Below are 24,192 nucleotides of genomic sequence, written 5' to 3' on the forward strand. Positions count from 1 at the left end.
TTCCGATTTGTATTTTTTTGAATTCTTGTTTCAAGCAAGATATTTCTTAAAATAAGTCAGAATATTCCGATTTGTATTTTTTGAATTCTTGTTTCAAGCAATATTTTTCTTAAAATAAGTAAGAATATTCCGATTTGTATTTTTTGAATTCTTGTTTCAAGCAATATTTTTCTTAATATTTTTCTTAATATTCCGATTTGTATTTTTTAGAATTCTTGTTTTAAGCAATATTTTTCTTAAAATAAGTAAAAATATTCCGATTTGTATTTTTTGAATTTTTGTTTCAAGCAATATATTTCTTAAAATAAGTAAGAATATTCCGATTTTTATTTGTAGAATTCTTGTTTCAAGCAATATTTTTTTCTATAAAATAAAAATTTGTAAATTCTTACTTATATTAAGAAAATATTGCTTAAATAGATTAAATAAAAATCATTAAAAATTAATTTTAAGAATGATACCAATAATTGTTATTAAAAACTCATTTTAAGTAATATTTTCGATAAACAAATAAATTTTATAATTTATACAAAATAATATTAACAATACCATTATTTTCATTTACTACAATTTACCTAAAAAAATGACAATAATTAATAACAATAATATGTACAACTTCACATAAACTTGTTTTAATTAACAATAAAATGCCAGAATGACAGAAAAACGTATAAAGTAAACGCTATTATACAGTATGCTGTATAAAAAAATATTTCTTATGCATATAGAAATTAAATACACTATATTGTGAAGTAAATCAAAGTATTTATTTTTCGAAAACGATAAAAAGAGGCCATAAATATAATCTAATGTACTTTACATGGGTTCAAGGTTGTATTCAAGCAAAACAACTGCATAAAAGGGTTTTTTCCGGATTGTGGGTTAAGAATTTGCACGTATAAGTAAATTAATAAGCGGATACTAAAATTATGAAAATAAAAGTAATACTGTATATAGTAAATATTGAAGTAAAATGTATTAATCTGAAATGCTGAAAGTTTTAAATGAAATAAAACCACACCCTTCTGTTTTTACTAAACTAATTCGTTATCAATTAATCATTGATTTAACATTAAGTAACATACATTAAGCGGATACTAAAATTATGAAAATAAAAGTAATATATAGTAAATATTGAAGTAAAATGTATTATTCTGAAATGCTGAAAGTTTTAAATGAAATAAAACCACACCCTTCTGTTTTTACTAAACTAATTCATTATCAATTAATTATTGATTTAACATTAAGTAACATACATTAAGCGGATACTAAAATTATGAAAATAAAAGTAATATAGTAAATATTTTATTTTTATTTTATTCATTTCGGCAATAAACATAAAATAATAATTACAAAAAAAAAACCATAGAAATATATATATATATATGAAATACAAGACACGAAGCCGAGGAAAGACAAAAGCATTAAACAAAACGCTGTCACCGGTAAGGTGTGTCTCTCCATATTGAAGTAAAATGTATTATTCTGAAATACTGAAAGTTTTAAATGAAATAAAACTACTGTACACCCTTCTGTTTTTACTAAACTAATTGCTGGATTTGAACTTGTTGTAATCTACCAATGATAGTTCAACTGCCTTTGCTAAGTGAACAGGTGTTGATGTATCACCTAGCACTAGCTGTTGGAGTATTGTGAGGCCTACTTCTTGAGCTTTTGGATAGTCAATATCCAACAAGTAAAAGGTGGCGAGGAAAGTGACTAGAGCCTCATCTAATTTTGTTATTTCCATTGTAGCAACAATTGCTCTCCCAACTACAATGTACGACATTTCTTTGGTTAAAAGAAGTACAGGAACATTGCCGGATCGGCGTGAGGCCCAGGTCTCTGGATCTTCATGGTCCTAAACAATAAAAGAGATAAATATAGTTTATTTTATATTAGTCTATTATTTAAGTATTTTTTTACATCATTTAATAATTGGGTATGGTGTTTAGCGTCCTATATCTGGGGCGGTGACCTCAAAATTCTGACACGCTTGCAATATCAGAGCAGTGATAAGAAGAATTTTACATTATAAGACATCAGGGTGTGTGGATTTATATTTTTTAATCACAAAACTTTATCTATTATTCTTATTGGTACTGTAGTTAAGTTAATAGGGTCTATCTAAATATATTTTTAATATGACTGTTTACTTTAAAAAGGACAAATGTAAAACGGGTGCTTCATCCTGATTGATATGCTTTTATTCCGGATCAATATGTTTACAATAATAATCATACAATTAAATGATAGAAATGTAAATTTTCGTTTAATTGTATGATTTTAATTATTGCAAACATATTGGATACTTTAAATGTTAAGCTATGATAAATTTGACATTCAATGTTCAAAAAATATTAAAGAGACAATTAAATAATATTTTTTGTATGTACAAAAATAATAAATGTTATTATTTAAAATTTTAAAAACACTAAATACCTTCAAGTTGTCGACAAGGTCGGCACACATTTTAGTTGATTTATTTCCAACAAATATCGTTGAGAGATTTGTCAGAATATGGGTTATCTTTGAACCTAAACAAAAACAAATTGAGAACATAAATGAGTGTAATAATGTATGAACATAAATTTAGTAAAGCTCAAGTCTGTAATGTAGTCTACAGTATTAGGTAGCCAAGGTTACAGGGTGGGAGGTCCAGGAGAGCATTATTCTGCCAAAAATAAAAGTAATTTCTAATTCAATTTTAGCTGTCAATAGGAGGAGTCAAACCTAGAATTAAGAAACATTTGCTTTGCAAATTGTTGATACGTACACAGGTCAAACTGTACAAAATACTTATGAAAAAATTAAGGTGTGTAAAAACATATAAACTTACCAGATGGAGGACTGGTATTTTTTTTGGACATACCAAAATATACAATACTGTCTTTTTCTTTAGACAGACTTGCCAAGCATTTTTTTAAAAAGCTTTCCCTCGCCTTTCCTTCTCCTATGCCTAAAATCCGTCTAACTTCTTCAATTATCTAAAAAATAAAACAATAAATTGAACATAACAATTTTAGTATGGAGTATAATGTTTTTAAATCCCTCATAGGGCCTGTTCGTAGGGGTTGAAAATACCAGCTTAATCCCGATTTCCGTTCGCGTGATCCAATTAACTTTTGCCTCAGGCTACAAAAAATTTGAGGCAAAATGTTCACCAAATTTGCAGGTTATTTCAGCGATAATCCAATTATACTCGGCCTTCGAGGATAATAAATCTCCGATAGAGGCAATGTGTCAAATTTTGACAAACGTTCGCTACCTAGGCCCGTCATTTCTCCTACGAAGCTCTTCCATACACGCTTCGAGAGCGATCGTCAGCTGGTGCTGTCCTCTCTGTTGGTGTAGACCGCTTAGGAATACACCCCGTTTAGTAGGCCTAGCTGGTCGGTGGTGTTTCCGTCGTGTAACATTGGGCTCAAATTCTTCGTCAATGAGTAAAATAATGGTCGTCAGGAGAAGGCATATTTCGGCAGGATTATCGGCGTTAAGAGGCATAAGGTTTGTCGCAAGGATAAGCAGTGTAAAAGGTAGCAAGTAATTGTTATTGTAAAGAAAGATCGCGAGTAAAAAATATACAACACGAAACTAGCGTGCGAAAATGGGGTAGTAGGTTGTAAAGACAACTGACCTTAAAACGTAATTTCCGGTTTGTGATTCGTCGATTAAGCATTTAAGCGGTTAAATATTTCAAGTACGAACAACGCTCAATTTATAACCCGAGGCATGGGTGAAATTAAGCGCTTATTTTAACCACCGTACGAACACGACCATAGATATTTCATGGTTACATTGCAAAATAATTGTTAAATTTTATTATTTTAAGTAATTTTTGGCTTAAAAATACCTCCACATGGTCCTTGAAGCAAGGATACTTCGTTAGCAATTGAGAACACCGGCTCTCTGCTGATGTCTCCGTAAGCCATGCACGCCTGGCTACGAATTCTTTATTTAGGTAGGAATTTATAATTGCCACTGAGGGTTTGCTCTTGCCGCATTCTTTGAATAATGCATTATAATGCCTTTCCATCATGCCTTTGTTGTCCGGTTCTTCAATTCAATAATAAAAATTGTTATCCATACGTGACAAAGCCAAAAGGAGGGATGTAAAAACTTTTTAATAACTGAAATATTTGTTTAGGACCCACATTTTAGAAACAAAAATGTCAGTACATGATCATCTCATTTTCATCTCTCTTGTAAAGTCAACTTTTAAACTTGAAATGGAATTTAATATTTATACATTATATTTGAAAACAATTTAGAAATAATGTTTATATTTGAATGTAAATTTGATGCAATTCAGTTTTTTTTCAAAGCAAGAGACAAATAATTAATAATTTGACGAATTATACGTGATCATTTTATAAATTATAATGTAATTGTAATGACATTTAATTTAAAAAAACGATGGACTTACGTTAAAATACAAAATGTTGATGATGTACGCCATCCTACGACCTGATGCATACGATTATAGTGCTAAGTTGTACCTCTTATATATCTCTATATACAGTGTAGCATTTTATTCTAAATGCTCACCTAATAAGCTCATTCAACCCCTGTGACAGTAGTAGCCAATTTTTGAACACTGTATTTCTTACCATAAATAAGCAGTGAATCGTCTGTATCTGTTTCTCTGTCTGTTTCCTTATCAACACGAAAAACATCTATCTTTGTCTGTGTTTGTGCACCAGATTCTAACTCCTCCGCTCCTCCGCTGAAACCATCATCAGTTTTGCTTGACTTTTTGGTTTTTTTTTTTGAACCCCTAACGTTATACATTCTTTTTTTCAATTGCTTATATATCAGGCCCTAAAATAATAGAAAACAAGCCTTGTTACAATTCGCTAATGTAGAAAACGCCTGCTATTGTCGTAATAACCGTTAATGTAGTAATAGATATACCTCTAGCTTAATGTAGAAACAGTAAATTTAGAAAATGTATACAGTATTTTACAAACCTATGTCTAAACTTGTGCAAATGCATCTCTTTACTTTATAGCTACTGTATCAGTATTAGTGGATATAGCTAAGTTGAGCTAAGCTAAGTTGAGCTAATCTAAGTTGATAACTAAGTAAAATACAGTAACTTTAAAAATCTTGATGACATTACATTTTTGCAAAATATATTAACATTTTATATTGTATTTATAATAATAATAAGTTTTGGAGTGGAGTTGTGCGGCCTGGTGGTTATGATGCTTGGCCGCCAATCCAAGGGTCCTGGGTTCAAGTCCTGTCATACAGTATGTCAGGATTTTTTCTAATGACAATTTACAACTCCACTCCCAAAGACTTGTAATAAAGACTTTGTTTTTGTAGAGCATTGTGTATACTGTATATGTTTGTCTCGTGAACGGATTGCCACCTTTAAGAAGGATAGTGATTGAATTTGCTTATGGTTATCCTTGGCAATTTGCCTAAATATATAAAATAAATAAAAAAAAAAGTTTGGCTAGCCTCAATAACTTTCTTAACCAACCAATCACATGTGGATATAAAGCAAGACTAACCTTGATGAATGTAAATACTGTCTGTCAAATATTTCAAATATTTAACAATGGGTTCTGGCTTGAAATTCACACTGGCAAACCATAGTAATTTGATATTTGATTAGTAGATTTTTCAGGATTTTAAAAATTCATTCAAAAAAAAAATTAACTTTTTAGTTTACAAACTAATAACTGATACTGAGTGACAGTAATCTAATAATTATTAATTCATTTTTATAAATTTAGTGTTTATCCAGTTTACAGACAGACACATCAAAGCATTTAACTTGATTGATTGATTTATCAATTCTGCAACATGATAAATGCTTATTGATATTAGCGCCATAGAACAAAGTTACAAAAACACAAAGTGTTTCATTAGCAATGATAGATACACTTTTAAAGAAAAAAATAATGTTGTTTGTTGCCGCTTTTCTTATTTTTTTTGACTTAATTAAATGATTGTCTTGTTAATGTTATGGACAGACATAAAAAAATGCGTTATGTTTGTATGTCAGACACACAATCATTTAATTGGGTTAACAAAAATAATTATTTATTTTTAGTAGCTATTACTATTGTTGATGTTATTATTAAATGAGAGATTTAAATGTGTCATTGTCAGGATCATGATATAACAACTAATTGTTTTGTTTTTCAAACACAATTTCAGTATATAATTTTGCAATTTTCATTTTTATTCCTACTGATACACGAAATCTGAGTGTTTATTTATTTACTTATTTCAATTTAAAGTTCTTGTGAAATGTTCATCCAGAACGCTCTGATTTTAGAGAACTTAACTTTTTAATTTGGTATTAATTAGATAATTCCAGTAATTTACCAACAAATGTTCTTACTTATCGTTGGGTTGCTCATTTTGGTAGATTTGTACATAACATAAATACAAAACTATTTCTAGCCTAGTTAATTTTAAATAATAATGTTAAGATCTAAATGGCTAAAGCAAAAAAATATTTAAATGAAACTTACATGTTTTGTTTCCTGATCCTTCAAAGAGGGATAAGTAATTACCACACTTTTGGCCATTTCCATGATTTCATCATTGGTGGGCAATCTGTTCCACGGAGAATTGTGGGCAATTGAAATCATGTTATTGACAGTACCCCGTATTATCCTGTGGCGCAGCTCACTAGGAATTTGCCCAGAATTTGAAGCGTTTGATACATCCTTATCCTGATAAACTGTATATTTAGGTGATTTCGCTTGAGACACCCATTCTCTTGTTCGAAATTCAGATGTAGATGATCCAGGTAGTGATACTGAAAAATCACTTTTTTTTTCAGAGTATTCAACACTTTTCTCCTCATGAAATTCCTAAGAAAAATTATTTACAAAAATTCAATTAAAAAACCTAGAGAATAATGCTACTGTATGTACATGCAGTGACATGCCTCCTTTTACTGTTAGTAGTTACTGCAAATGTAACTAGGATTGTGTGTTCAAATGTTTTCTGCAGCTGTGATTTTCTTTTAGTTTTATTTTACATAGAAAATTAATATCACATGTGTGATGAGCGTTTCAAAATAACGTTTTTTTTCACCAGAAAAAAACTTAGCTCATTATTTTTTCCATAACATTAACAATAAACATTTTAGATTATTATAATACAATGCCTGTTATATAAATTATGTGTTACATAATTAAAATCCATTTTTGTCATTGATTGTCAAATTGCATTGTATTTGTAATGAATAGCAATTTTGGTCAAGTGTCTGGATGTATTTAAACGCATTATTTTATGCAATGCATTTTAAAATAATTTCATACATAAGATTGTTTACCTTCTTACCACTAAAATGCCTATTCTTAAAACAATATTTCATAACAACTTATAATTCATTGCATTGACCAATTCTTTTGATTTCTTTCTTTTTTGAATTGCAAGTGATTTTCTGACTTTTTTGTGTATAATTTACTGTTTGAAAATTTGAATTTAAATACACAATACGAATAGGCGAAATATATATAAAACACATTTTTGACAGTACTTACGCTGGATAAAACTTTCCAAATTTTGGACCTTAAAAGGATGCCTTTTATTCCTGGCGTTGGGATTAGTTCGCCTAATGCCTCATAGCAGATGTCCTTCATGTCTTCGTTAGTCACACCACCATCTATGAAAAAAAACATTAAACATAAATATAGCGCCATGCTATTAGTAATAAAGTTAAATTAAATCAAATCTATTCTAGGCCTACGTAGGACCAACCCATTCATTTAATTTACAATGTACACCACAATACAAGTTCTAAATTAAATATATGAGCTACTACTAGCAGGGCCGTAGCCAGGATTTGTCAAGGGGGAGTTCGGACACTAAGTATTTGGGTCACCCCCTCCCCCTCCCCCTGGGGTGGGGCCTGAGGCGAAGCGAATTTTGTTAAATGACACCCCTAGATGGCCGGAAAAGACACTCTAATGCAGCATGCTACCAATGAGCAAAACGATCGTACTTGGACTCATGGACTATTTAAACGATAACATTTGTTGCCGTATGTTAGATGCGCGTGCTCTGTGCGGAACCGCCGATTGTTTGATCATTTACTCGGTATTTTATTTTGCGTTCAAGTTCAATGCGAACGTACGTCTAGGAGAAGCCCCGAAAAAAGCACACTGGGTGAAGGCAAATGCAATTCTTATTATAGCTCTATCTATAATATTTATTTACAGCAATTTTGTTGAGGAAATTAATTATGCCAATGTAAATAGGTGATATTGATACATTTGAGTACGTATCGGCTGGTGGTCTAGAAAAAAATAATCGGATGCCATAATGTGAACTACAGTACATGATACCATAGATATTATAGTGTAAAATATTAATATTCACTATAATCCTCTGTGATACATTACACTTCATAGCCACACATAAATACTGATGTATGTCGGAAGGCTATATACTTTATGCATGCTGTCTGACTGCCAGTGATCTAAACAATTGGTACGCAGGTGTCTGGCGGTGTCCTTTGTACGAATCGTTCGTGCCTCAGCTCGCTGTGAGACGCGTCAATATCATGTTACATGCAGGGACCAAACATTTATTTTTCAGGTTAAAATCGGCAATTCATTTGCAACTCTTAGAAATTTACAGACACGTATCGCTCGAAGTACGCTCATACAGGGAAGAAGGTACTGTATGAGTTATTTCGAACAAGTTTACGAATTTTTCAATTTACGAACAACTTTTTGTACTGGGGGGCACGTATTTGGACGATTTTCGGAGATGAGGGTGAGGTATTGGGCATGTCGGGGATGGGGGTTCGCAGTCGGTTAAGGGGGGTTCGCTGTAAAGGGGGGGTTCGCCCGAACCATAAAACCCCCCCCTGGCTACGGGCCTGACTAGCCTACCTAGGGCCTAGGCCTAGTACTACTACTACTACTTCTACTAACGCCACGTATTGTACACCCACATACAGTAGCCCCGACAATTTTTTCCTCTGCCAAAGGTTTGAACTAAAATAATAAAAAATGTAATGTTCTAGCAAGCCTATCTTATTCTTACACTCTGGATGGATTAGAGACAGACATAGGCTAACCTATTTTGTTAATCAAAAATCATATACTAACAGCGATGCCTAGCCTGGGATACTAGGCCTTGTACTAGTTTTAGTAGTACTAAATAGTAGCAGTAAGCTATTATTATAACATAATAGGCCTAGGCCTATAGCCTATTATACCTACTACTACTACTCCTAGCCTAGGCCTACTATCTATGTATCTATGTACTATCAACATTTCTATATTTATGAAGACGAATATTACAGTTTCTTGAGTATCTTGTATTAGGCCTAGTTAGGCTTATTAGAGGCTAATGCCCTCCTCTAGCTAGAGCCTAGGCTCATTAGCCTTTATATTAGGCTATAATATTATAATACAATTAGACGTACCTACAAAAAATACACATTTTAATTAATAATAAATACTGTATAAATAGGCTATATATTATTATTACGCACCTGTTAAAATGTTGGCCACATCTTCATCTATCTCTCGGATTTTCGACAACACGTCCTTCGACATTATAATATTAGAACCATAAATTGCGATGAAAAAATTGAACCTTTTGATTGAAACGAACTCTGGATTTTGAATGATTAGTTTAAAAAAAAACCCCGGTGGCCTATAAAATAATCATGACACCGTGAGTGGTGGGTCATCAACCGAGTGTTGTTTATTTTAAACAAAGATAGTGCAGTAGGAAGATGTTACACTTCCTATTCGTTCAATGCAAATAAAAGCGAGACAACGTGGAGCTAAATTTAAAGGGCGCCTCGCACGTCGAGTAGGGATACGGAAAGTTATTGTATAGGAAATAGGCTATTATAACAGTAGAATAATATGATTGTAAAATTAAGATTTAATACGAATTAACATATAAAATGTAATGTTATCTTTATAGAAAGTGCAAATGAATCATATTTATATATTTTGGAATACAAATTTGTGTTTCAATTACCTGGAATTGTTTAGGTACCTGGAATTTCATTCATTCATTCATTCATCTTTTATTTCGGAAAAAAAAATTCTCCATAGTTCAGTAACAAATTAGTGTACATTATCTATATTATAAGTGAGAGAGTTTGTCTGTCTGTTTGTTTGTTTGTTCGTTATACAAATTTTTGTTACTGCACATAATCTTACATATGGGGTATCAAAATGACCGCAATTGTACCGGGAATGTTCTAAGCTATATTTCAACATCATCCGCCACCTAGGATCCAAGTTAGGGACCAAAATGTGGTCAAAACCCCCACTTTCGATGTTTGTTCGTTATACAAATTTCTGTTTCTGCACGTAACCATACATATGGGGTATCAAAATGATGGCAATTGTACCCGGAAGGTTTTAAACTACATTAACAAAAATTCCCCCGACTCCTGGGGTTTTTGTGGGAGGGGTGGGTGGTGTGGTGGTTTGTGATGTCACATTTTTGCTAGGGCTCGGGGTTGTAGGCTATCGCATTGTAAAATATATACTACAAAAGTTTTACAGTATTTGAATTATCCTCAGCAAGGCGTATATAGATATACATATTTTATTCATTAACCAATATGACACCTATTCAATTACACATTTAGCAAAGTACTTTAACCATATCCAGCTATGTATCGGTCTCTTGGATTTTCTCATTACAGACATCCATTCCTGTGTGAACATACACACGTTGTTTACCGTTACTGTGTTCAACTACATCACCATGCCTCCAAGGAAAAAAAGTATTTAATTATTCATGGGAAGGGGCTGGGAGTTTGGGGTGGGGATGTAGGCCTATGACCATGACCGAAACTGTATTTGGAATGTTTTAAACTACATTTGAAAACTGCCACTGAGGGATTATGGGTTGGAAGTGATAATAACATAATTTGTACTGGAACCGTCTTCAACAAATCACCCAGTGTATCTGGGGTGTGTTTGTAGGGGGAGGTGGAAGAGCAAAAAATATTGGCGTAATGAAGTAGCCTATATGCTTGGAATTGTACTAGGAAAAGTTACTATATTTGAACTATCTAGGGGAGGAGTTAAGGTTTGTTGATTGTGGCTGGGGTGGTGAGAGGAGAAAGAATGCTGGGGGCCCCGCAGTATCTAAATTAGATATTTTAATTATCAGCCAATATGACACCTATTCATTTACACAATTTACAACGTACTTCAACCATTATTAGACCCATCATAGCTATGTATACTCCTCTCAATTTGAAGCTTACGTTGAATTGAATTTGTCCATCACTGGGAAGAATTTGTTTTTAAAAAAGAGTATGGGGTGGTATTGAAGAAGGGTGGAGATTGGTGAGTATAGACAGATACTGTCCTCGGGTGTTGAGAAGGCTTTAAACTAATTTTGAAACCCGCCCTGGGGCGGGTATAATTGCTAGTTGCAAATATAACAAATACATATAAATATATATGTAGATATATATAAAAAAAAACCTATGCTACATAGTCACGGTTAGAACAATAGATTCATCCATCTACTATGTAGATTGGATGAAGGAAAAGCAAATTCATGAATACATTTTATGACAATATTGTCTGACCTCCCTAACCTGCACAACATTTATCTACCCGTATTTTATTTCTTTTATTTTAATGTTTTTATTTGCAAATCAACTTTTTAAAATTATTTACATTTAATTGTTTATCATTGGACATAGAAAATTTAATACCTAGCTTTAGAAACACTTCTTCATCAGAGTGAATAAATATATTAGGAGCCTAGTTAAATAGGCCTACAATGTGTATGCCTATATAATAATCCATTACGTATGGTTTATTTCTAAGGGTAATAAAAGAGAATAGGTAGTATGGCATGTAATCAATAATCAATCAATCAATCAATATTTATTATAATCAATAATATTATACAAATAGTCGATCTGCATAAACTGAATACGGTACCAGTAGGCTTGAACATTATAGGAATTTAGGACTACGAGTATGTTTTTTTACTAAAAAAAAAACCAATTATTGTTAATTATCTATTAATTTTAATAATTTAATAATACTGTAACTAATTAATATATTATGCTTGTAACACTCCGAACTTTCGTGCATTCATCGTAATTGTAGCCCTGATTATGTAACGCCTAACATTATTGATAATATTAATTATAAGCCAATGAGTTCATTATTGGTAAGGTTATATCAAGGAAAAAATATCCGTGGGGAGGCCTACTTTACCCCCTTTCATTATACTACCCTTACAAAAAATGTTCTATCTATAGAAGTTTTAGAATTCTATGTTAATCTATAGAAACAGATAATTTCTATAGAAACGAATTTACAGATTCTACCCCTAGAGTTTTATAGAAATTGCAGAAGAATTGCTATAATTTATTCATAAATCATATATTGTTTGTCAACAACAATACTGTATACTGTAAAATTAGCATTATGACTTCAGACTTAATTGGGGTTTACCAAGATAGGTAAGAGTTTTTATGGGTACGGGTTGGTTTGGGTACGGGTTGGTTTGGGTACGAGATGACACCATCCATTCATGAATGCGTCTACAGGCACGCGTAAGCCTCCTCCTGATCCTAGCTCAGTGTTTACAGTCATGTCATGACAAAACTCACTCCAAATAAATGTATTAACAATTAAAAAGATCCAAAAACAGTATGAAAACATCATATTAATTTTTAACTTTGTATAATAAAGACAAAAAAGAAGTTTTTGTTTGTTTTTTGTGGCTTATTTTTACAATTTATTGCCGAAAACACCATTTTCATTGGGCTTTGCCATTGCGCTCCTCATGTTTCAGATTCGTCTATCCCTACTCGTCGTGAGAGGCGCCCTATCTCGAGCGGTTCTCTAATTTTTGAGCGAAGTGTAACATCTTCCTACTACACTATTCAAAAAGGTATCGCTAGCCTTGTACCCCAGAATGTATAAGGTCAGTACACGGCTCATTGTTAAAGCAAATCTATAAAACGTCTGGACCAACAGTATGTTAAGTTATCCCCTCATATATAATGCACCTTTGACGTGCCATACTGTCATTATTCGCGGGTCTCTTTTTTTTTGTGAAACCTCGTGAGATGATAAATAAAACGCCGTGGTTAGGATTCCGGCACCGGAACTCAACTACCCACTGTTAGGGAATCCGACACGCTATTGCGCATGCCCAGAGCTCTGGGAAGTGAATTATAGCAAAGAACTTATAACACAAGAATCTCCTGTTCTTCAATTTGCATTCAAAACACAGTATCGGAAGTACAGGGTTAAAAGGTCAAACTGGGCGACGCCATTTCACAGCATGGAGCAGCGCCCCCTCCAAACTAGGAAGTCAATTACTCTACCCCTCTAGAGTATTAGCAGATCCCCTCTATGATTTTGACTTTCTAATTTGATGCGGGCGCCCTACTCCTCAGTCAATTACTCTATCCCCCCTAGAGCATTAGCAGATCCCCTCTATGATTTTGACTTTCTAATTTGATGCGGGCGCCCTACTCCATGGCTCACAATGGCGCCACCCATAGCTCTATTCTATCCCACAATGCCTTTCGAAATTGTTACGCGCTTCGGACGAACAGGAGATTCTTGTGTTATAAGTTCTTTGATTATAGCTTGCACTTTTTAGTGCCACACACACACCACTGAGAGTCGGAGTGTTAGGATTTACTGTAGCCCTAGATAGTCGTTGCACGGGGGGAGCGAGCGATGGATGAAACTTGGCCTATGCCATACATGAATTAATAATTAAAATACGACTACGCCACGCGTTAAAATAATTATAATGATATTAATAAGAATCAGTATCTATCTAAGAATCGTAATGCTAGCGTTGCGACCCTGACTTCCCGAACAGTTTTTTGACATCCACGCGGTGGCTGCCGTCAACAAATCAATTTGTGATTGCATGTTGTTATGTACAGTAAAATGCGTTATGAAAAATCATAAAACTAGTCATGTAATTATATAATTCATAATGATATGAAGTTTATATATGAATGAAGCAACCACTTTTTAATTACAAAATAAATAGGCCTACTGGTCACGTCTAACTGGTAGCCCTAGCCTAGATTAGTGGATCCCTTATTTACTATTATAGTATTAGTAGGCACCTAGGCTAGTGTTCGCCGTGTGGCGCAGCTATGAAATGATCCATCGCTGTTGATAAGTATAGAGTCGCCGATTACCTCGCTCTGGGCATGCGCAATAGCGTGTCGGATTCCCTAACGCTGGGCAGTTGAGTTCCGGTGCCGGAATCCTAACCACGGCGTAAATCAAACACACTTTGCTCTTTAATTTCCGTAGTTTCTATATTATTATTTCTATATATTCCCGATTCCAGGTTACAATGGACTCAACAGGTTATGGGCCCAGCCGTTTTCAAAGATTGCTTTTTAACGGAGATGAAGAAAAATATGAACTTTGGGAAGTAAAATTTCTAGGGTACCTAAACACACTAAAACCAGCGTTAAAAAGCACGATTACGTCTACACAGCCGGAGCCAGCCACCGACGATGACAACCATAAAAATGAAAAGGCGTATTCGGAGCTGATACAATTCCTGACGACAAGTCATTATCGTTGATCATTAACGATGCAACTGATGACGGGAGAAAAGCTCTGTCTATTTTAAGAACCGAATATTCTAGCAAATCTAAACCAAAAGTGGTGCAACTTTACACCAAACTAACAACACTCGAAATGGGTGAGGAGGACTGCACGTCGTTCATTATCAGAGTGGAAAAGATTATCACATCATTACAAAGAGGAAAAGAAACACCTAGTGACGCACTTCTAACAGCAATGGTATTAAAAGGTTTGCCTGGAGCATACGCTCCATTTAAAATATACATAAATACACAAGAAAAAGACATATCTTTTGTAGAATTTAAAACATCCTTAAGAAAGTTCGCAGAATCAGAGAAACTAAATACACCAGAATCTAATAACGACAGAGTGATGAAAGTTGGAAACCCACAAAACTCCAGAAAATGCTACGAGTGCGGATCACCTAACCACTTGATAAAAGATTGCCCTACAAAAACCTGTAAATACCACAAGAATGCCAATCACCTTGACAATGACTGTTTCAGAAATAAACCAAAGGACCAAATAAAGAAAGCGGAGGATGGATTTGAACATTCCTTTTTCTTTCAAGTGTCAGAAAACATAACATGTCAAAATGGTATTTTAGTAGACACTGGCTGCACCTCACATGTAGTAAATGACCGAGAGAAATTCTCCAGTTTCGATCCAACCTTTAAAAGCCTTAATCATACTATTGAACTTGCGGATGGTAGCGTAGCAAAAGGTGTTGCAGTAAAGAGAGGACATGCACACATAAACCTGATAGATGAAAACAACGAGAAAGTAGAAACTGTTTTAAAAAATGCCCTGTACATACCAACGTACCCACACAACATAATGAGCGTAAGAGTTGCAACGACAACAGGAGCAAGAGTAACCCTTAGTAAAGAAGAAAACACAATCACTAATGCTGGAAGAACATTCAAAATGAGTATTATTGACAACCTATACTACTTACCAACCACAAGTGCACCTAGAGAAGTAGATAAATTAAGCCTTGTTAAAGATTTACAATATTGGCATAGAGTCCTAGGACATTGTAACTTTGACGATGTACTAAAATTAGAAAAGGTAGTGGACGGCATGGAAATCAAAGGTAGTAAAGTTAAGGAAACATGTAACATATGCACTGAAGGTAAATTTGTTAATGTAAGAAATAGAGAACCAGACAAAAGGGCAAATTGTCCATTAGCCTTTGTACATTCTGATCTGGCAGGGCCAATATCACCATTGGCTAAAGACGAATTCAAATACGCCATATCATTTACTGATGACCATTCTGGTTTTGTTTTTGTTTACTTCCTCAGAATGAAAAGTGATGCTGCAGCAGCTACCAAACAATTTCTTTCTGACTGTGCCCCAATAGGCAAAGTTAAGTGCTTGTGAACTGATAACGGTGGTGAATATGTCAGTTCTGACTTCAAAAGCCTAATGACAGATAGAGGTATTAAACATGAGTTTTCATCTCCAAATTCACCCCATCAAAATGGAACCGCGGAACGTAATTGGCGCACTCTTTTTGAAATGGGTAGATGTCTTTTGCTGGAATCTTCACTGCCAAAGTCCTTATTCATCTAGTCCAGCATATTTAATCTATGACCCAAACACTGGCAAAGTTCAGAAATTCAGATTTATAAAAATTATATCTGACCAAACATCTAACACCAACCAACAAACACAGACAGATGAAAGTGACGAAACAAATGTAAACTTGGAGGATAATGAGAACACAAATGAATCCCAAATTATTGAACATGAAAATACCCCAAATGTTAATAATTATGATAACTTAGAGGAAAATGACAACAATGGGGTAGATATTGATGATGCCCACAGAAGGTACCCTCAAAGGGAGAGAAAGTATCCCAATTACCTACAGGAGTATGAGACTGAATTTGACAGTGATGATTCGATCTATACATATGTCATGTCAAAATGTTCCCTTAACATATACAGAAGCTACAAATTCCCAATATTCAGAAAGTTGGAAAAGGGCAATGGATGAAGAATTACAATCATTGAAAGATAATAACACCTTTAAGATAGTCACATTACCCAATGACAAACACCTCATTGGCGGAAAATGGGTATTTGCTATAAAGGAATCGGCCGAGGGTAATCACACGTACAAGGCAAGATACGTTGCCAAGGGTTTTAACCAAATAAAAGGCATAGACTATCATGAGACATTCTCGCCCACAGCCAATTTGACCTCAATTAGAACATTAATGCAAATATCTGTACAACATAACCTTATAGTCCACCAGATGGATGTGAAATCTGCATACTTAAATGCAGATATTGATACCGAAATATACTTAAGCCAACCTGAAGGTTACGAAATTAAGTCTGAAAATGGGGAAAAATTAGTATTAAAATTGAACAAGTCATTATACGGGCTCAAACAGTCAGGTCGAAATTGGAATCAGCTGCTGCACAACCACTTGAAGAGTAATGATTTCAAAAGAAACCCAGCAGACTACTGTGTATATACAAAACGCAACAAAGATGACTTAGTAATTGTTGTAATATGGGTTGACGATATATTAATTGCAGCCACAAATGAGAATGTACTTAGTGATTTTAAGACAAATATGAAAAATGAGTTTAAAATGAAAGACCTTGGGGAAATCAGCTATTTCCTTGGAATTGATTTCAAACAAGAAGCCGATAAGATAACTATGAACCAAACACGATATACACTGAAAGTACTTGAAAAATTTAATATGTCTAACTGTAAGACAAGGTCAACCCCCTGTGAAGTACAGACTGGCACCGGTCCAAATAATGAGAAAGTACAATTAGACAGATACAGGGAAATAGTTGGAAGTTTAATTTATCTAGCTACATGTACAAGACCAGATATCACATGGGTTGTCAGTAAACTCTCCAGAAGTTTAGCTGACCCCAAGTTAGAGGATTTAACCACAGCAAAACATGTATTAAGATACCTAAAAGGCACTGTAAATCATAAATTAGTTTATAGAAAATCTGGCTGATTCAATGAAATTAACCTCGTATTGTGATTCTGATTGGGCTAGTTCGGATGATAGGAAGAGTACCACTGGGTATATCTTTAGTTTGAATGAATGTAGTGCTCCAATATCTTGGAAAACCAGAAGACAGCCTACTGTGGCACTGTCCACCTGTGAGTCTGAATATATGGGTCTTGGGGCTGCAACACAGGAGGCCCTTTACCTACTGCAGTTGTTAAATGATATCTGTCCCAATGAGTTTAAATGTGCTCATATTTCATGTGATAACCAAGGTGCTATAGCATTAAGCAGAAACCCAGTGCAAAGACAAAGGTCTAAGCATATAGATATACGGTATCATTTCATAAGGGATGTCTTAAAAGATGGACAAATAGATATCCAGTATTGTCCAACAGAAGACATGGTGGCAGATATTTTAACCAAACCAGCCACCAAGGTTAAACTAGAGAAATTCAAAATATTTCTATTTGGAGAATAGTTGATGTTAAAAATGTTACATTGTTGTATTGAATTTTGTGTGTTATTTTTGTAGTGGTTTAAGATTATGAGGTGATGTGGGGGTGTTAAGTTATCCCCTCATATATAATGCACCTTTGACGTGCCATACTGTCATTATTCGCGGGTCTCTTTTTTTTTTTGTGAAACCTCGTGAGATGATAAATAAAACACACTTTGCTCTTTAATTTCCGTAGTTTCTATATTATTATTTCTATATATTCCCGATTCCAGGTTACAATGGACTCAACACAGTAAACAATGACACATGTTGCTGTTGCATGCATGCAGTGTTGGGAAATTTTCTTATAAACAGAAAATCAAGTGGTGTCACGCCAAATGAGGTACCACTGCCAAATGAGGTACCGCACTTAATTTGGCGTCTAAGGCGCCAAATTAGGTACTATTTATTGCAAAATTAAGTTCTATTGTCATTTTTTAAAATACAGTTTATATTAGGAAAATATATTGAAGCTTGTATTAAACAACAATATTAAATGTATCGATATCCCTGTACGTCATTATTTGAAAAATAAAGCACAAAAGTAATCAGCTTATTTTGATTTTGTCGGATCGATCGAAAGCGCTTCGGTCTCGGTCCGCAAATCGTATGATACGCGAACGATAGAAACAATTTAAGCCCTCTGTTGGCAAATAAATGAAACTTTTGAAATAATGCTTACCGTAAATCTTCTAATTGTAACCCTGGGTTATTATTCTTTTTTTTAGGTTGGTTACTATTAGAAGGGGGTTACTATTAGAGTAGTGGGTTACTAATTACTAATCTTAAATTAGGCACCTGAAAATAGTCCCACCTTTAACTTTTCCGGTCAGCAACTCATAACAAAATAATAAAACAGTATGAATAAACAAATTCGTTGAATTCTGACTTTATTTTATAAACTAAAAAACACTCAATCCTGCGCCACTCCCGAGATCAACATGCATTATCTCCTAATTTTCAAAAGACGGCTGCATCATCACGAGCAGTCATTTTGTCAACAGTTTTTGTAACTCTAATGGTCACCCCCATGGGTTACTAGAGTAGTTGGTTATTATTATAGATTGACTTATAAGGTGGGTTACTATTAGAAGGGGGTTACTATTAGAGTGTCGGTTACTATTAGAAGATTCGGTATTTTATTTACAGTAGTTAGTTATATGTTATTTAAGCTAATGTTAAATGTAACAGCTTCACTAGAATTTTTTCGTACCTCCTCCCCCTCCGACTTGCTACAATATGAACGATATGCCTATATATAGCGAGCCGATCAAGAACAAAAGATAACGTAACGTACTTTAATTTAACTCATGTTTATTGCAAAATTAGGTTTGAAAAAAAGTATTTACAAAAAATAATATAATTTAAAAAAAACAGATCAACCGGAAAACTCAACATTCGTAAGCTTAAAGGAACTGATTTCATGCTTTATGCGATCTGATGAATTCCCGGCGACTGGATTCTGTGGCTCTACAGGCCGCGTCTGCTTCTTCGTAGCTGAAGAAATTTTTTTTTGTACAAGATAAATAATGCCTTCTTTCGCCGCAACACATCGCATATAAATTATAATTGCAGGTATTTCTATAAAAGAAAAAGTAAAAAAAAAAATATTTATTATATTCCGTATTCCTTAAGGGTCGCACCAAAAAGTTGTATTGGACAATAATTTAGGTTAATGTGTTACAGAAAGATCTCCTGTATCTTTTTTTTATATAAACAATATTGGGATTAAATAAAAATGTGAACTTGTGACTTCTTTATTTTTCGGTCACACATTCCTTCACACCACCACCACGCAATTCAATGGTATACACACATACAGTATTTCAACCGTCTTCTGAGGTAAATGACAAAAAATCGTTACTTACAGAATATCTTCACGACAATGATTGTCAAGTCTTGTGGCTGACAGTGGCAGATTGCGTATGCGGCTTATACGTTTGGTTGTATATGGTTTTCTGTTAAAATGTTAAACAAATGTGATTGGTAAACAGTTCAGTATCGAACGTAGATTGTAAACTAAAACAAAAATGAAATTGCCACCGATATTATTTATCATTTCCTGGTCGATATTGATATTACAATGATATTGGGTAATAGGCTTACGTTCTGATGATAGGACGCCAATGGCACTTTCCCCGCATTCCCATTTCTGTATAACCACATACTATCTATTTCGAGGTATCATATGAATATTTGGTAATACACTACAGTATCTCATTTATATCACATTTGGTGTCTGTTTCATGTAAGGTAAGGTTAAGGGTTAGGGGAATACTATGTAAAACACATGTGATGCCCTATACCCAAATATTTCTATAATAGATACTAACTGGCCGTTATTTTTTACCTTGGGTCTTGCCACGTGTTGTATGTCATTTTTTTTATATAATTCTACCATTAAATGATATAGAGCCTATATGTAAAACAGAGAAATATAAAAATTATTTAAACGTCGGACATAATCACATCACAATGCATTAAATTGTTTAATTGCTTTTCTTGAAAATATTATGTTCACTTACTTCATCATCCATGAACGTTGTTCCAAATCCCAATCGGTCTCGTTCTACGTTCAAACATCTTTCTGGATTACGGAAATATTTTCGGTGCCGTTTTCTTCAGAAAGAAATACCGTATACATTAGTTTGTAAAGTACTAATGAGTAATTCATGTAAGGTATACTTATAAGTTTAGATTTCCAAAAAGCATTTGACAATGTGAATAGATCATTTTTAATAGAAGCCTTAAATAAATTCAATTTTGGTATTTCATTTGTGAACTGGGTAAAAGCACTGTATAACAATACAAATTGTATATTCACAAATAATGGTTGGCAATCAGAAAGTTTTGCAATGCACCAAGGTATTAGACAAGGATGTCCCTTGTCTGCTCTATTGTTTATTTTAGTAGCTGAAGTCCTAGCTACAAAAATAAGAGCATGTGATATGGTCAAAGGCCTGATTGTTCCTGCAGGCAATGGTATATTTAAAGATATTAAGATTGCACAGCTAGCAGATGACACTGTGCTTTTTCTAAAGGATATAAATAGTATAGATAACAGCATAAGTATTATTGAAAAGTTTGGAGAGGTTTCTGGATTAAAATTAAATAAGAATAAAACAAATGCTTTTTGGCTTGGCAGTTTAAGAGACTGCAAGGACACACATGGTAACATTTCTTGGACATCCACACCAATTCGGATATTAGGTATCTATGTTGGACATGATAAGGAATATTGTTATCAAAAGAACTGGAAAGAAAAAATAGACGCATTAGAAAATACCCTAAAAACATGGGAGAAAAGACACCTCACTTTTTTTGGAAGAATTACTATTGTAAAAACATTAGCGCTCTCAAAAATTATATACAATTCCTGCATTTTGCTAGTACCAGAAAAAGTAATAAAAGAGGTGGATAAATTAATTTTTAAATTCATTTGGGAAACTAAGAAAGAGAAAATAAAAAGAAAAACCATGTGTGCCAATTACAGTCAAGGTGGTCTAAAAATGGTAGAATTCAGATCTCAGGTAATATCTTTCCAAGTTAAATGGTACAGGAGACTGTATGAAAACGATGATGCCAAATGGAAATATTTACCTACATTTTATATAGAAAAGATAGGCCCAAAATCATTAACCTCAAATTTATCAAAAGTTCCGTGTAATATATCCGTACCACCATTTTACCTCTCAGTTATTAAGTCTATAGCAGTAGCTAATGCTTGTAATAATAGATTAAATAAGGAACCAATAAGCTATGATGACATTATTAATCAATCATTATGGGGTAATGAGTTTATATGTATTAAAAAGAAGCCGTTATATAACTGTAACTGGATTTGTTCAGGGTTTTTAAAAATATATGATGTAATAAATAATAATGTGTTTAAGCCTGCGATAGAGATAAAAAGAAGGTTAAGATGTACACAAAATTGGATCAGTGAATATTCATGTATATTGAAAGCCATTCCAAAAGAATGGAAATGTATTTTAAAATCAACACATGACATTAATGTAAATGATATACCTATTACAAACAATAAGGTCTTAAATATGACGTCTAGACAATTATATAGATTCATAATAGATGCTCAATATATTACACCTACGGCACAGGTTAAGTGGGAATCCATATTTGGTAATATGCCATGGACAAAAATATGGGTTAAGAAAGTTTCTGGTCTTAAAGAAAAAAAACTGGCACATTTTAATTTTAAATTGTTGCACAGAATATTGCCAACAAATGAAAGATTACATAGGTGGAGACTTGTAAATTCCCCATGTTGTGACACATGCAATGTTATTGAGAATGATAAACATATGTTAGTAGAGTGCATAACAGTAAAATGTTTATGGAGAGAGATAAACGAAATAATTAGAGCAGTAAGCATACATATTCCTGTTTTTTCTTTCAAAAGACTTTTATTTGAAACTGACAATAATTACGTAAATAAATTATACACTTTAGGAGCATTTTGTATTTATAAAGTAAAGATATTAAGTTTATTGGAAAAAGAAAAAAAAATCAATCTCCTACAAATGTTTAAATCTGAAAAAAAGATAAGAAATATGTAAATCTGCAGGTATACTGTATATGCTCAACCAGATTAAGGAAGAAAATATGTAAATGAGATACCATGAATGATGAATCTATTATGTTTTTTTTTTTTTTTTTTTTTTTTTTTTTTTTTTTCTTGCTACTATACTGTATGTTTTGTAAACATGTATACCTTGATGATTTGAAAACAAAAAGACAAAATGTGAAAAGCTTTTTATAGATTGATGATAAAAAAAAAATGATGAAGGATAAGAAGGTTTAGGTTTAAGTGGGGAAGTGTTTTCATCAAAGCTTTCATATTATAGGTATATACCGTATATATGTAATTTGCACATTCTTACTGCATGTGGAATTTTGAAATGATAAAATGGTTAAAAAGAAAAAAAAGAATGTCTAATTTTTTTAATGGATCATTAAACACAAATGTTGTTAAATGATAATGTATGTATAAAAAAATAATAGAATAAATAATAAGTAAAAAAAAATAATTGAATGAACCCACATAGGAAAAAAAAAAGTTAAATGAAACTTTGATGGGTTATACTGTAGATGCAAAAAAGGATAATCTGTTGGAAATAAATTTTGTAAACATTTAAAGATCAAAAAAATCAATGTTAAAGGATGAGGAAAATATAATGTTAACAGTAAAAAGTTAGTAAGTAATTAGTATAACAGAGAATATGCATTGTTTAAATGAAAATATGTTTGCCTAGATAAATCCAAAGAAAAATAAAATGGGACAAACCCATGGGATGGATTTATTAAACATAAACGTATTATAATTGTATGAAATAAATATGCATGTAGATGAAAAAAAAAACAAAAACAACTATGTAAGAAAAAATAAGCTTTGTTAATGAAAATGTGTTATAGATAATATGTATAAAAAGAGGAAACTATGTAATCAATGTGGTTAAATGATAATGTATGTATAAACAAAATAATATATGGAAATAGTTTTTTTTTTTAAAGAAAATAAGTAAAAAAAAAAAAAAAAGTGGAATGAATCCACATAAGAGAAGAAAGTAAAAAAGTTAAATGAAAATTTAAGAAGTTATAGATGCAAAAAAGGATCTGCTGGTTTTGTAAACATTAAAGAACAAAAATATTAATATTAATGTTAAAGGATGAGAACAATATTATGTTAACAGTAAACATGTAGTAAGTAATGAGTATAACAGAGAATATGCATTGTTAAATGAAAATGTGGTAGATGAAAAAATCAAAAACAACTATGTAAGAAAAAAAAATAAGCTTGTTAATGAAAATGTGTTACAGATAATATGTTTAAGCAATGTGATAATATGTAAACAAATGAATAAATAAGTATATGTATACAGATGATTAAACAAACATTGTAACTATAATGATATGTGAAAAATATATGTAAAGAGAACAGTGGTTTGGAAATAAAAGTGGGATGAACCCACATAAGATAAAAAAAAAAAGTAATTCATGTAACCCAGCTTATGTTGTTTCATTTATAATCATTATAATATAATGTGTGTAGATTTTGTATTTTGTATACTGTTTTAGAGTAATGGTTTTACTTACTTTGCATCAGGCACATTCTCTG

The 24,192-nt window shown here is 32.9% G+C and overlaps 1 protein-coding gene across 1 annotated transcript; it reads right to left on the reverse strand.

Annotated features, from left to right (window-relative positions):
• Positions 1-655: 655 nt before the first annotated feature.
• LOC140048023 (uncharacterized) lies at positions 656-9,735 on the reverse strand. Its single transcript, XM_072093033.1, has 8 exons — positions 9,482-9,735; positions 7,518-7,639; positions 6,495-6,839; positions 4,611-4,821; positions 3,854-4,056; positions 2,840-2,987; positions 2,443-2,537; positions 656-1,861 (listed from the first exon to the last, which is right to left on the reverse strand). Exons 1-8 carry the CDS (start codon positions 9,543-9,545, stop codon positions 1,547-1,549), a joined length of 1,503 nt encoding a protein of 500 aa, XP_071949134.1. The 5' UTR covers positions 9,546-9,735; the 3' UTR covers positions 656-1,546.
• Positions 9,736-24,192: the final 14,457 nt, after the last annotated feature.

Source organism: Antedon mediterranea, chromosome 4 (genome assembly GCF_964355755.1).
Source record: "Antedon mediterranea chromosome 4, ecAntMedi1.1, whole genome shotgun sequence".
Taxonomy (NCBI): domain Eukaryota; kingdom Metazoa; phylum Echinodermata; class Crinoidea; order Comatulida; family Antedonidae; genus Antedon; species Antedon mediterranea.